The sequence below is a fragment of the Lycorma delicatula genome, chromosome 2 (genome assembly GCF_047948215.1).
Source record: "Lycorma delicatula isolate Av1 chromosome 2, ASM4794821v1, whole genome shotgun sequence".
NCBI lineage: Eukaryota > Metazoa > Arthropoda > Insecta > Hemiptera > Fulgoridae > Lycorma > Lycorma delicatula.
Genome location: NC_134456.1, coordinates 118,429,056 through 118,442,089, shown reverse-complemented (window position 1 = coordinate 118,442,089; position 13,034 = coordinate 118,429,056). Strand labels below are relative to the sequence as shown.

The following is a 13,034-nucleotide window of genomic DNA, read 5'->3' as shown; positions in this document are numbered from 1 at the left end:
TGTAAACTACCAAAATAATTAGCCTTTAACTTTAAAAATAGATTCAGTTCCATGTTACTGAAATAGATCAGGTTTATTGGAGATTTAAGCAAGGATAACATACTATTTGGTATTTGGGGTAAGAGCTAAATTGTATGAATACAATTTAGAATTTTGTTTGGCTAGCAGTGTTTAAAACGTTATTTGTAGCAACTTTTTGTTCATTCATATTCTTATTTATTTATTATAAAAAATAATTTCTTTTACCTTTTTTATTTCTCAACTACTTTCTTTTTTCCCCTTACTTTATATTCTAACTACTTCTCTCGCTTCCACTTATTTTTATCTGTTTGGATTGTTAGTATTATTAGATTTCTGCGGAGTTACTGTGTAAGTATTTAAGTAGTTGAAAATTGGTACTTAATTTCAAAGGTCAGGCTAACCTTTTACTTGTTTAAAAGAGAAATTGAATCTGTAACTGTAACTTATAACCAAATAACAACAGAAGTAAGACTAAAAATTTTGTAAATAAAAACATCACAAAGAATTTTAAATGTGCTTATGATAAACAGATGATACTAGAAAAGAAGGATTTGAATAATTGATATTTTATCTTTGGAATACTAAAATTGAATATGCATCTTGAAAGATAATAATAGATGGTTAGTTGTATTTTTTGTATTAGATCGGTTGGTGTGATGATGTTAGAGTTATTGTTACATTACATTAAATACAATCACATATGCCAAAATACATATCCAACATGCAACAAATTTTACATTGTTTTAGTTGTGCCATTGGCCTGCTTGTTCATGAATTATGTCATGTGATGTCAAACGATGATGAATGGAACATTAACATCATACTTGAAGATAATAAGGAGAGAGGAATATGTAGGATGGAATAACTGATACCTTACCTTGATGATACTAATTGTACATTGAGATATAGGTGTAACTAAAATTGAATTGGTAAGAAGAAAAAGGTACACATTCCACAAAGCTCAACTTTTGGGAAATCAAAAAACTAAATTCCGGCCAAATACATTTTTTTACATAAAAAGTTTATATTGGTGATGTATACCTTTAGATAAGTAGGACATACTGTGATATACCAAAAAAAAATATTTTATTGGTTTTTATACCAATAAAATTTAACATAACTGTCATGAAATATGTCCCCTTTTTCAACTCTGAACATAAAAAATCAATTTTAACATTGTTATCTTGCTTAAAATATATTATAAATGAGAAAATGTTATGAGAATATTTAATTTAATTGTGCTTGTTGATCCACGTTATTTACATTAGAATAAGTTAATTTAGATTTTAGAAAGTTCAAAATCAAGATATTTAAGCTTTTATGGTATACATAAGTCATTCACTCTATACATAAAACTTAATACAATAACATTTTAATAAATCAGTCTTTAACTGATTTAATCTTAAACCTTCTTTTTTCAACTCAACAAATCATTATTTTCATCATTGTTGTTGGCCAGGCCAGGCGCTCTTCCAAAAAGGGACTGTGTTCATCTGGAATGTAGCAAATAATCGTCTGTAAATTTTGGAGTTATTCTTTACAGGAACGTTTCCATCTGCATATGCCTTAGTGTCAGCAACTGCAAACTGGCTGTTTATTTTTAACAACTTGAAAGTTGACTTTGCAGACTGTCAATAAATGGTAATGTTTCCATGCACCCAGGCTGCACACTTTTAAAAATAAAAGTGCCTGTACATGTTGAAGTTAAAAAAAACTTCCCCCTTCAATGCTTTCGGGTAGTTTCACAATGTGTTTAGAACACTATTACTTGAAATCTAGTACCATATCACTGAAATGTAGATATGATATCTAGTACCATATCATACTGAACTGATTTCAGTAGAAAAGTAAGAGCAATTATTTTGATACTTTCTATCAAAGATATCTACTGATCAGGCAAATAAATCTGGTCATGGTGATGAACTGTGCACTTTACAGTGCCAAAGGTTCAGTCACTGCATATAGGCTAATGCACTCAATATGACATACAGCAGTTCAGATTGTACCCTTCACAGCAAATTATTTGAAGGATGAGTTTTGTTTTTTAATGTTCTGATTATGGCCTATGTCTAGCAACATCAAACCTCTCAATCACATAGGCATGCTTTCTTTCTTTTTCTGTTTAGCCTCCGAAACCACCATAAGATATTAATTCAAAGGATGAAATGTATGAATGTAAAATAAATGTAGTCGTGTACAGTCTCAGGTCAACCAGTCCTGAGACGTGTGGTTAATTGAAACCTAACCACCAAAGAACACCAGTATCCACGATCTAGTATTCAAATCCATATAAAAGTAACTGCCTTTACCAGGATTTGAATCTTAGAACTCTTGACTTCAAAATCACCTGGTCTGTGATGACGACTTAACCACTAAACCAGCCCAGAGGGCTATCACACAGGCATCTGTTTTTTTCTTTATTTTACAGTGTTGCGGAGAAATACCATTTACATACCCCCCCCCCCCCCACAAAGTGGGGAGTGTCGGACTCATCCAGATTTGGCTACATGTTGTTATCAGAACCTATGTATGCCAGTACCCTACCGACTAAATCTCCTATTTCACTGTATCTCTCCACCCTAGGCCGAATCAGCAGTCAAGCATAGCACAACCTTGGGGGTGACGCTCAGGGGATCAAGAGTCCCTGTGCCTCATCACCAGCAGCCATCCGCTCAGATGCATATAAGTGATGGCTCCACAGAGGGTGTCCTTCACTCCTTCGCTCTCTGTTTAGTTTATATCGTGTGACATTTACGTCTTGTGGTCTTCCCATCACCAATAGTGTATGTTACAGGTCAGTTCTTTGTTCTGTTGGTTGCCTCTAGCTCCTAGAGCTAAATGGCCAGGTCCAACTATGTCAGCCAGGTCCAGCTATTACACATTTTCTTTACAAGGAAATACAGTATAAATAAACATGGTTTTTACATTATTATTTTTATCTGTGTTACAACAATTATAGAATACATAGGCATTATCATGATTTATCAAGATACAATTTACGTACAAACATTTATCTGCATTCAATAGAAGATGTATAGACATCATCATATTTCATGGTTCAGTTACTCTATTTACAGATACAAGCATACAATGTTAACATGGTTTACTGAATGGGTAACAGAATGTTGTTGTGGAGTAACCTCCTATTTATTGTCCAGCGTCAATGTTCACCATCGTGAACACATGTGATGCGTATCTCACCACAGTGCTAAAGTTATCTCTGTTGCTTAACATCATCTGTAATATCGTGTCAGTTGGTATAGGTCCAGTGACATTGATACATCTGTGCCATTCACCTTCCCAGTGCCAACATTCAAATATGACGTGGTCCGGGGTATCACTCTTTCCACAATATCGACATAGTTCGTCATCTGCTTTTCTCCTACCATGGAGGTATGTTGGAAACACGCCATGGCCCGTCAGTAGTTGGGTCAACCAGTAGTTCAGGTCTTCGAACTTGCAGTTGACCCATGGTTCGACCTCTCTTATTAATTGGTGGATCCATCTTCCAGTCGTTGATTGGTCCCACCGTTCCTGTCACTGCTGGAACAGCCTTCTATTCGTCATTATCCAGTCTTCCCGTTCCTCCACACTCTTCCTCATGTGAGCAATCAATGTGAGCGGGGGAATGCCTGATAACACTAGGGCTGCGTTGGTAGAAACCGATGCGTAAGCAGAAATGATAGGCAGCGCTATACTCCGTTGCACCCCTTCCATTCTGCGGCGATGGTTTCCGAATTCCAGGGCATTTCCCCATACTGAAACTCCATGTAGAAGTATAGAGTTTAACGTGCCCATACAACCTCTTTTTACAGGTTCTAGGGCCAGTGACGTTTCCCAGCAGCCTACTGAGTATTTGTATTGTCGCTCCAGCTTTTTCTGTGGTCTTCTTAACGTGAACTGCGAAAGACTTCCTATCGTCCATCCAAATGTTTGAGAGACCATGTATTTCTCTTCTTTATGTGTCAACTTCCCTGATTTTTTCTTTGATTAGGTGTGGTTTGCCTCAGTTTTCTTTTTACACTTTGTCGGCCTTCTCATGGATAGTCTGGTACTCAGAATTTTTTAATTCCACGTCCAAGTCACCCGACGAGATCTTACAGGACTTTGTCGTTTTACTTGTCTTTTCTGGTTTCATGTCTGGCTTTAGAAATTCCTTGGCAGTTTTGAGGTTTCCTCGTTCTACCATCATATTTTGAAAATAAAATAATTTTTTTTTTAAATAAAATTTAAAATAACAAAATAAAATTTTTTAAGAAACATTTTTGTAGGCAATTTTTTGAGTTGATTTTTGGCTTCCCCGAAAAATTCTTTTAAAATCGGAGAGGTCCTCGGTGGGGTTCTGACTTGAAAACCCTGAGAGTCTATGCCTTGGGGGCCCTGGAACAGAGATACAGGGAAGCAGCTGTTTCCCTATATGTTCAGAAAACTTTGAAAATTTTTTAAAGTATTTTCTGTTAGTTCAAATTCCCCGCTGGATTCTCCAGAGAGGATAAAAACCAATTTAAAAATTAAACTAACTGTGCTACTGACTTAATTCCAACACTATATGTTGGAAAACTAGCTAGCTCGGCTCAGGCATGTAACCTAGGTTTGGCAGACATTCTTTGGTATGTCTGCCTAACTCCTATTTTAACTATTTTAGTCCTTCTAATACTCTTATTGTCTGTAATTATACTAGAAACTTATACTATACGTTTGCCATTATTTGTTTTAATATATTTGGGTAAGTTTTACTGCCAAAATAATTAACTAAAACTAATCAAAACTTAGCTTGCTTAAGAAAGCCACGTGATTTTACTATTTAACGTTAAAACACACTTAACTTTAATACTAACAAACCGATTTTAACGTTTTATAACTCGTTGTACTTGGAATTCTTAGCTCTATCACTGTGTTATAAATTAGTTTACTCAGATCACTTTTTACCACGTTTTCAAACACTCATTCAGTAGCTAACACATCTAACCTAATTTTCACTATCGACTACTCTCCCACGTAGGAATCCTGCTCATTCTTAAGTCTAATGCTGTACAGGTTTCTGATAATATTTTCTTTTTCTTCATCACTTAAATTATCCATACATTTCTTTTTGCACTTACAATGGAATATGTTTCTTTTCAACTCATTTTTTTTTCTGATGACAGTATCATATACTTAGAATTAAGAAATATGTTCCTTTTTACATTCAGTAGGTGTGTATATATTTATATATATATATATATATATTTGGAAAAATATAGCTAAAAGAAGAGACAGACTTATAGGCCACATATTAAGGCATCCTGGAATAGTCGCTTTAATATTGGAGGGACAGGTAGAAGGAAAAAATTGTGTAGGCAGGCAACGTTTGGAATATGTAAAACAAATTGTTAGGAATGTAGGATGTAGGGGGTATACCGAAATGAAACGACTAGCACTAGATAGGGAATCTTGAAGAGCTGCATCAAACCAGTCAAATGACTGAAGACAAAATATATATATATATATATATATATATATATATATATACACCTACACTTATACATTCATAGTAGGTGTGTATACGCGTATATACACACCTTCATTCATATGAATGAAGAATAAAATGGCAATTTCAGATTAATTTGCATTTTTTTTTTGGAATGTATGTTTTTCTTCTGAACAATTCAATTGAATATGCAAGGATTATAACGGGCGAAGGTCCATTAAAAACAAAGTAAAATTATTTTAGGAAAAAGTTAAGTGAAAATTATTTTATAGTGAATTAAAGGTTAGAATAATTTTCACTTGAAACTCTCTTGTTGCTTCAAATTATCAGTCTTATGCATATGTATACATATTTTACACAGTATACATAAATTTATAATTAACATAAATAATAATGGCTCCTCCCTGGAGCCTCAGAGAGGATGCTTCGCATTCCTGCTATAAAATGGGTATTCAGCCTTGAAAGGAATTCAAAGAATACCTTAATCACTTGGCGGGGAGAACAGTAGATCACAGATAATCTTAAACATTTAATCCAGTCAAGGATCTAAATTGAGGTTACCTTTATGTGATTGGTCCTGAACTCCAGTAGTAGATGATTATTTTTAACATTTCTGACGAGTATTGCATTACCTTCATGGGCCCTACCATCTGGGTGGTTAACCATGTCAATCGAGTCTCCTCGTAGACGTAAATAATTACAGTTAGTGAAGTGAATTTTAGAGATTAATGTATCATCCAATGATTTGGTAAACACCAATACATATAGTTTCTGACGTCGACAAGGGAGGTCATTCATGTTCCAGGTAATAATCCTAAGGAATCTAGCTATCAACAGATTTTGGCGGTCGCGGTGGTGAGTAGGCAGGTCAGGTTACTATTTGCTGTACAAGGATCTCTATATTACAAGTTAACTTTTCGAGATTATCTTCAGCAGTGTCGTAGACATTGTGCTCAGCAGCCGTAGCATATGTTTAATGACGAGTGTAAGAATAGTTGTCCAGATTCCTAGTTTTTTATTGACCTAACGAAAGGAAGTTGACGTAGCCCAAATCTAACGTCGCCCGTATCTCCCAATTACGCAGTGGATTAGCAGTGTCCTCGTAACATGCTGTGCCCTTTACCTCTGCTTTCTCTCCAAGATTTCTTTATACACCCTGCACCGCTTGTAGTAAGCAAGGTGGTACGATTGGCTGAGTGTACATAACATGTCGCTTGGGTATTTCTGTTCTGCGGTTGTAACCACAGAAGCCATACAACCGCGTAACAATCCGCGTTTGTATGGCCCTCTGCATATTTAATACAGCAATAAGTGCCACGTACAATTATTTCTCGTGTGTCGATACCGCTAACATCTCATATACTGGGCCCTTCGGGGAGGTTTCCTTGGTGTTTCTAATCCCACAGTTGGCAAAATATTTCAGGTTAAATATCTCTGTAGTTTTCATTCGGTTCCATATTGACAAAAATCGTCGACAACGGTTCTTTAGTCACAAGGTGGCCTACTTTAACTATAATTCTTACCTTGTATCCATTACCTTTAATTTCCTCTTTGATGATCTCGGTAGGATTCAAGTGGTGCAGATTCCTCAGTTCTACTCATAACACCCTTTAGTCCTTTCTCGTGCATGTGTGTCCAATTAATCCTTGCGTACGCACTAAAGCTATAATCTTCTTGTAAACGTTAAAATTCTTCGAGTCACCTCGCAATAGCTTAGCATTAATCCAACTCATGCAGTAGTCATTCTTAGTCACGTTCGTTTCGAGCTGCTTTAAAGCTTCGTTATATTTATTATGTCGTACAGCACAATCGGCGGTGACTTAACACAGTTTTCCTGCTATTTTTAACAATGTCAACCTCCATGGGGAAGTTTTCTTATTTACTAGACACAGGCAAAATCATTTGCAGCGTCTTATCGACATAGTGACTTTGGAGTACGCAATACTGGTACTATTTACCACTCTAGGGGAACAGTCCGAGAAATGATAGTCACGGCACCGGTTTCGCTTTTAGATATCTCACCCAACATTAAACTATCCTTGATAAGTTTTCAGCGAGAAAGCTTCATGGGCTCTCTGTCTGAAAACACCAACGGTCCATGCTTTCAATTAGGTAAGAAATTAGCACCAATAGAAGTCTTGATTTAATCGTCTTGAACAAGTGATAGCTGATACATGATCGCAACCGCCATTAATAATTATTAAATTTATACTAATAATTAATTATTATTAAACTAATAATTATTATTAATATCCTTAACTATTAATTTAATCATTAACTGCCTTATATATGAAAAATCATTAATAATGATAGGAATCTTTAGCAAAAATGGGAATGATACCATTTATGATTACCAGTGAGATATAAATAATAATATGAAATATAGCAGACTAATTTTTAACCCGCACAATCGTTTAAAAAACTGGCTAAAAGAATGCCTTATTTTGCAATCGAAAAATAATTCTGGAATAAAACAACCTTTTAAGTTCGCAAGATATCAACCAACACAAATGCCCTTTTTATCTTCTCACAAAAACACAAGAATCACTGAAGTTTATTTAAACACTACTTATAACTGAAACAGCTGATATATAATTGTGGTGCTTAATTTTTATATTATTTGAAAATATTCAACTTATATCTGTTGTTTATGTAGACTTATAAAAGTTAAATTAATTAACACAATTACTTACTTAATAATTAACGTACGATAAATAAGGTGTTTAAATATCAAAATTTTAACATGATTTTTTTTTTATTATTTCAGCAAACAGTTGGCGACAACACTAAGGAGGGATCAATTTAGAGAAAAAAATTAATTTAATAATTCTAATATTTTTTACACAAGAACTAAAATCGTATATTGAACGTGTGGTATGTTACAAAAGATGGCCTAGCTTGAATATTACAATATAAGATTAAAAATAACAAAGTGAAAAATAATAATATTGGACAATAAATTTTATTTATTAAGTTACGCTCTTTTATGTAAAACAGAGGTGGAGTGATAACTATTTTTAATTAAAAAGATGCTTTACCGTATAATACAGTTATCTAACTCAGTTGTAAAAAGTGAAATGAAAAATAATTAATATGATTAAAATATGAGTATACATATTGTAGCATAGTAAAATAGTGAGATTATTAAAAAAAAAGCAACATTCAATGTTTATACATAAAATTTAATTTAATTTTATAAAGTGCTTTGTAAATATGTTTGTTAAATTTTGTTTCATATTATTACTGTGATGTATTGTTTTTAATGCATATGTATCAATAGTATATAGATAAGTTTATAATCATACAATTTGACAAAGTTTTTTTTTTATACATATACTCGTAAATAAGCTTACAAATCATGATCGTAGCGCAAAAAATCAGTTCTTTATGTATAATGTTTTCAAATACTGATTTTAAATTCCGGTAATTTTTTACATTAGTTTACCACAATTTAAATTAATTGTAAAAATTATTTCAAAGACTTTATTACAATATTTAAAAAAAGTTTATTTTGTTACAATGTTATTTTAACTGGCTGAAGATGTTATTGGCTGTTAATATTGTACGTTCTTGTAACTAATGGAATTACCTATGTTAATGACTTCTTTTTCTCCAAAAACTATATTCTTTGCATTTAAGAAGGGTTCTTCTCCAAACTTGTACTATATTATGTCCAGCACAGGGAAGGATCATACGGAAACAAGGAATGCTCTTTGAAAAATAATCCAAAATTTAACACTGTCAAAATATTTTTTGTTTTTAATATGAATATTTTTATTTTCATAAAAATTCAATAAGATGTTTAACGATTACAGAGTAAATTTGATTGGAAGGTGGAATAATGTAAGATGTGATTAGGTTTATTAATTTATATCGTCAAGTCCAGTGGGACGTTACAAATTTATCCCATAATTAAAGTAAGAACATTAGAAAAGCTTGTTGAAAAATAAATTATTGTTGTCTCAAATTTTCCGATTTTGATCTCCAAAAATACATACGGTAATATCCATCGATAATTTTTGGTCCCTTTTTTTTAAAAGGGGTGGATCAAATTTCAAAGGGAAAGGTTTTATATCATTTATTTGAATGATACATTGCTTATAGCTTTCTAATTGACTGTTTTATGCACTTCTACTTTGTCCTTCTTATAGCCTAAAATTTGGTTCAAATATTAGGTTTCCTTCTTTTGGACTATTCTCGTCTTGATTTTAAAAAAAATCCTTAAGCACTATTTTATTAACATACTAAAATTCACTATTTAGTGACAAATAAGTGATTCATATATAAAATAAGAAAACCTAGAAAAACCCCATCGATGAGTCCGCTTTATCATCACTCTCCATAAAAAAGGACGGGGCATGGGTTTATTTGTTTGTTGTATGTGCTCAAATTTTTATTTTAGCTGCAATTGGCGCAGAACGGACCGATGGTGGTGAATTGAGCACATGAACGATTTTTTAAAAATATATTTGTCTTTTTGTGATAAAAATGGAAAACATTGGGATTAGATCTGTTAAAAAAACAGAATTCAAGAAAAAACAGCTAAAAATTTTCAGAATTTTGAAGCTTTCGTTCTGATAGTTTTTGTTTTTGTTACGCTAAATTCATGAACGTTATTTAGTTACAATTGACAAAAACATTTAACAAAATCATGTGAAATGAAAAATATACCATGTAATATTTTCGCAGCGGGCCGACGGCCCGCCTTTTTTTTAGTCTTATACTAACTGTACAGACGCTTACGTGAATTCTTCAAGATTATTTCAGAATATTCCTTAAAGTAGGGATCGTGACTTCTCATCCCAGTAAATTTTTTTAATGAAAGGTAATATATACCTTTCATAAAGATTTGGAAATTCATCCTGGTATTGAAATGACTTCAAGAAATAGTTCAAAAACTGTAACTTTATGGAAATGATATCAAATTATTAAAAAAAACTGAAGGAAAAATTACGCCTTTTTTCTGTAGCAGAAAATTTTCTTGTGTTCTCAGTTTGATTTATATGAGAGGAATAACATTTCATTCAGAAAATAAGCAGTCTAATAAAACCTTTTGTCTATTATGTCATTGTTTAACGCTATATTTTATCTTTATATTTCTTTTAATATAATTTAAAAACATAAAACAGTAGAGATATAATAAAATATTGGCATAGTGTCATGGGTCTAACTTCTTCAAAAAGTTATTGTTACTCACTTATATTACGATAACACGCCCAAAATATCCATTGGATTCACTTATGTTCCTACATTACCGTCAAGCAAAGTGTTAAACGTAATTTTTATAAAATTTAAATATAGCTTTGTAAAAATTTTATAAACCAATGTATGACCAGCAAATGCTTAAAAAAGCTTACTGATTTGACATGAATTATTGTTTTTATTACTAAAATAACTAGATTCTTAGTCCTTAACAGCTAAGAAACTTGCGTATATCTTGGTAATTTTTTTTAATTTTATTTTTCAAAATGAATGTTGTCTTCATTCAATTATACATCTAAATATTCATTTTAGTTATGTTGTTGCTAAATATGCGTGGTGTGGCATAGGGTGTTTCAAACATTTAATTTTAACAGAAACTAAAGAATTATTTATAAAAAAAGGAAAAATTGTTATGTTTAATCATGCTTATATTCGTATTCGTATGATTTTCAAATCATTTCACGATTTGAAAAATATATTTAATGAATTATAAAACTAATTAAGAAAGTCAAATGATGTAGTCATATAATTTAATATTATAATTACTTTTTTTTATTTTGGTGATCTGATAATGAAACCTACAAAGTATTATTAACTTTAAAAATTCTATTGAAAATAAGAAAAATATAAAAATCAAATAAAAAGTACATTTTTTATAGTAAATATCAAAAGAACGAGTAAAATATCAATTTTTAAACAAGATATATTTTGATCTAAAGTTTTAAACCTTAAACTAATTTTAAATTCTCTAAAAAAAAATGTAATTAAATGAGAAAAGTGTACGATTCATAATTAAATAATATTAAAAGTATTAGATGAAATTTTAACTCTCATGATTTTACATTACTTTGATTCATTGTTAAAGGTGTTATTTTTTAGGAAGATAAGGTAATTTCATTTTATGTTTTATTATAAAAGTACGTGAGATATACTGAATCAGATCGTTTTATCAGAAGTAGTAAATTTTCTCACTCTAATTAACTGAGCTGACCGTTCCGACAACTGAAACTTCTTACCCAATATTCCAGAGAAAGATAATTTGTTAAAACTTCTCACCTAATAAAGGGTTACAACTTTGTTTTTTTTTCTTAAAATTTATTTAAATCGTTAGTACACAAGTTACAATATCGTACATATTTCTCAATTAGTAATTTTATTTTTAACGTTATTATACTCAGACAATTGTACTTTTAAAGAAAAGACATTTTATATTATTTATGAATACATACAATATTAAAATCTTAATTTAAGATAAACTCTTTGAGGAAAGAGAACAAGCTGAACTAGAAATTAAGAGACATTTAAAGTTTATTATTATTATGGTCTGTAATAAGATTATGAATTCATTTTTATAATCTGAAAAATGAATTCATTTTATTATCTGATCTGACAAATATTATGATTATTTACAATAAAATGAATCATGAAGATGATAAGTAGCGGACATTTTGATGAACCTATAGTCAAACAAAACATATAAGTAAACATTGATTTACAGAAATAAATTTATAAAAAACTAAAATTGCATAGGTATGAAATTACTACAAACCAGATCCAAAGAGTAGTAATGGTTAAAAATTGCTAAAATAAAAGATACGAGGGTTATTTTTTTTTCAAGATCCGATCTGTCACAAAATTAAAACCACAGTAAAAATAATTTTTTTTTATTTGTAACAAGTACTTACATAGTTACGTTATTTCTCTACATAATCGCCACTCCGATTTAGACTTTTGTCGTAGCGTGGTACCAACTATTTCATCGTGAAACATGATGAAACACCAAACATGATGTTTCATCGATATTTAAAAAATACACTTTTCTCGTTACAACTTAATTTTTTCTTTTGTTTGAGCTGTATATATATTTTTTCTACTTGAAGAATTAAATATACCAGTGCATAAGTTTTTTTTAGAAATACCTTTTTTTAATTAGCCTAAATAAGAAAATAATGCATGAATCGATCTTTTTTTCTTATGGCTGGTCAAAATGCATTAAGTGTAAATAAATGTTTGTGAATTACGTACAACAAAACTAAACACCTAATATTAAATGAAAAGTAAATTGTAATTATACATTTAGTTTAAAAATGACTGTTAAATGGAATGTGTAATCAGGAAGACTTTTAAAATCTAGATATGAAGTATGAGAAGTGAAATATTTAAATTGTTATATAGAAATATAATGATTTCTGAATCAGTCTGTGTAAGACATAAGCTTAAGTGTACATTTGTTACTTTCCTATACAAACACATATTTGTTTATCATATAGATAGACAGCTATGTTAAGAATATTTCTAAGAGAATTTAAAAAAATATATATTCATTTACAAAATGACATAC

The 13,034-nt window shown here is 31.2% G+C and overlaps 1 protein-coding gene across 1 annotated transcript in view; it reads left to right on the top strand.

Annotated features, from left to right (window-relative positions):
* The window catches only part of CARPB (Carbonic anhydrase-related protein B), a 512,938-nt gene extending 504,297 nt beyond the window's left edge, over nucleotides 1-8,641 (top strand). The window contains exon 11 of the mRNA XM_075357939.1: nucleotides 8,259-8,641. Within this exon, the coding sequence (XP_075214054.1) occupies nucleotides 8,259-8,281 (23 nt within the window). The 3' untranslated portion in view covers nucleotides 8,282-8,641. The remainder of the gene's footprint in view (nucleotides 1-8,258) is intronic.
* Nucleotides 8,642-13,034: the final 4,393 nt, after the last annotated feature.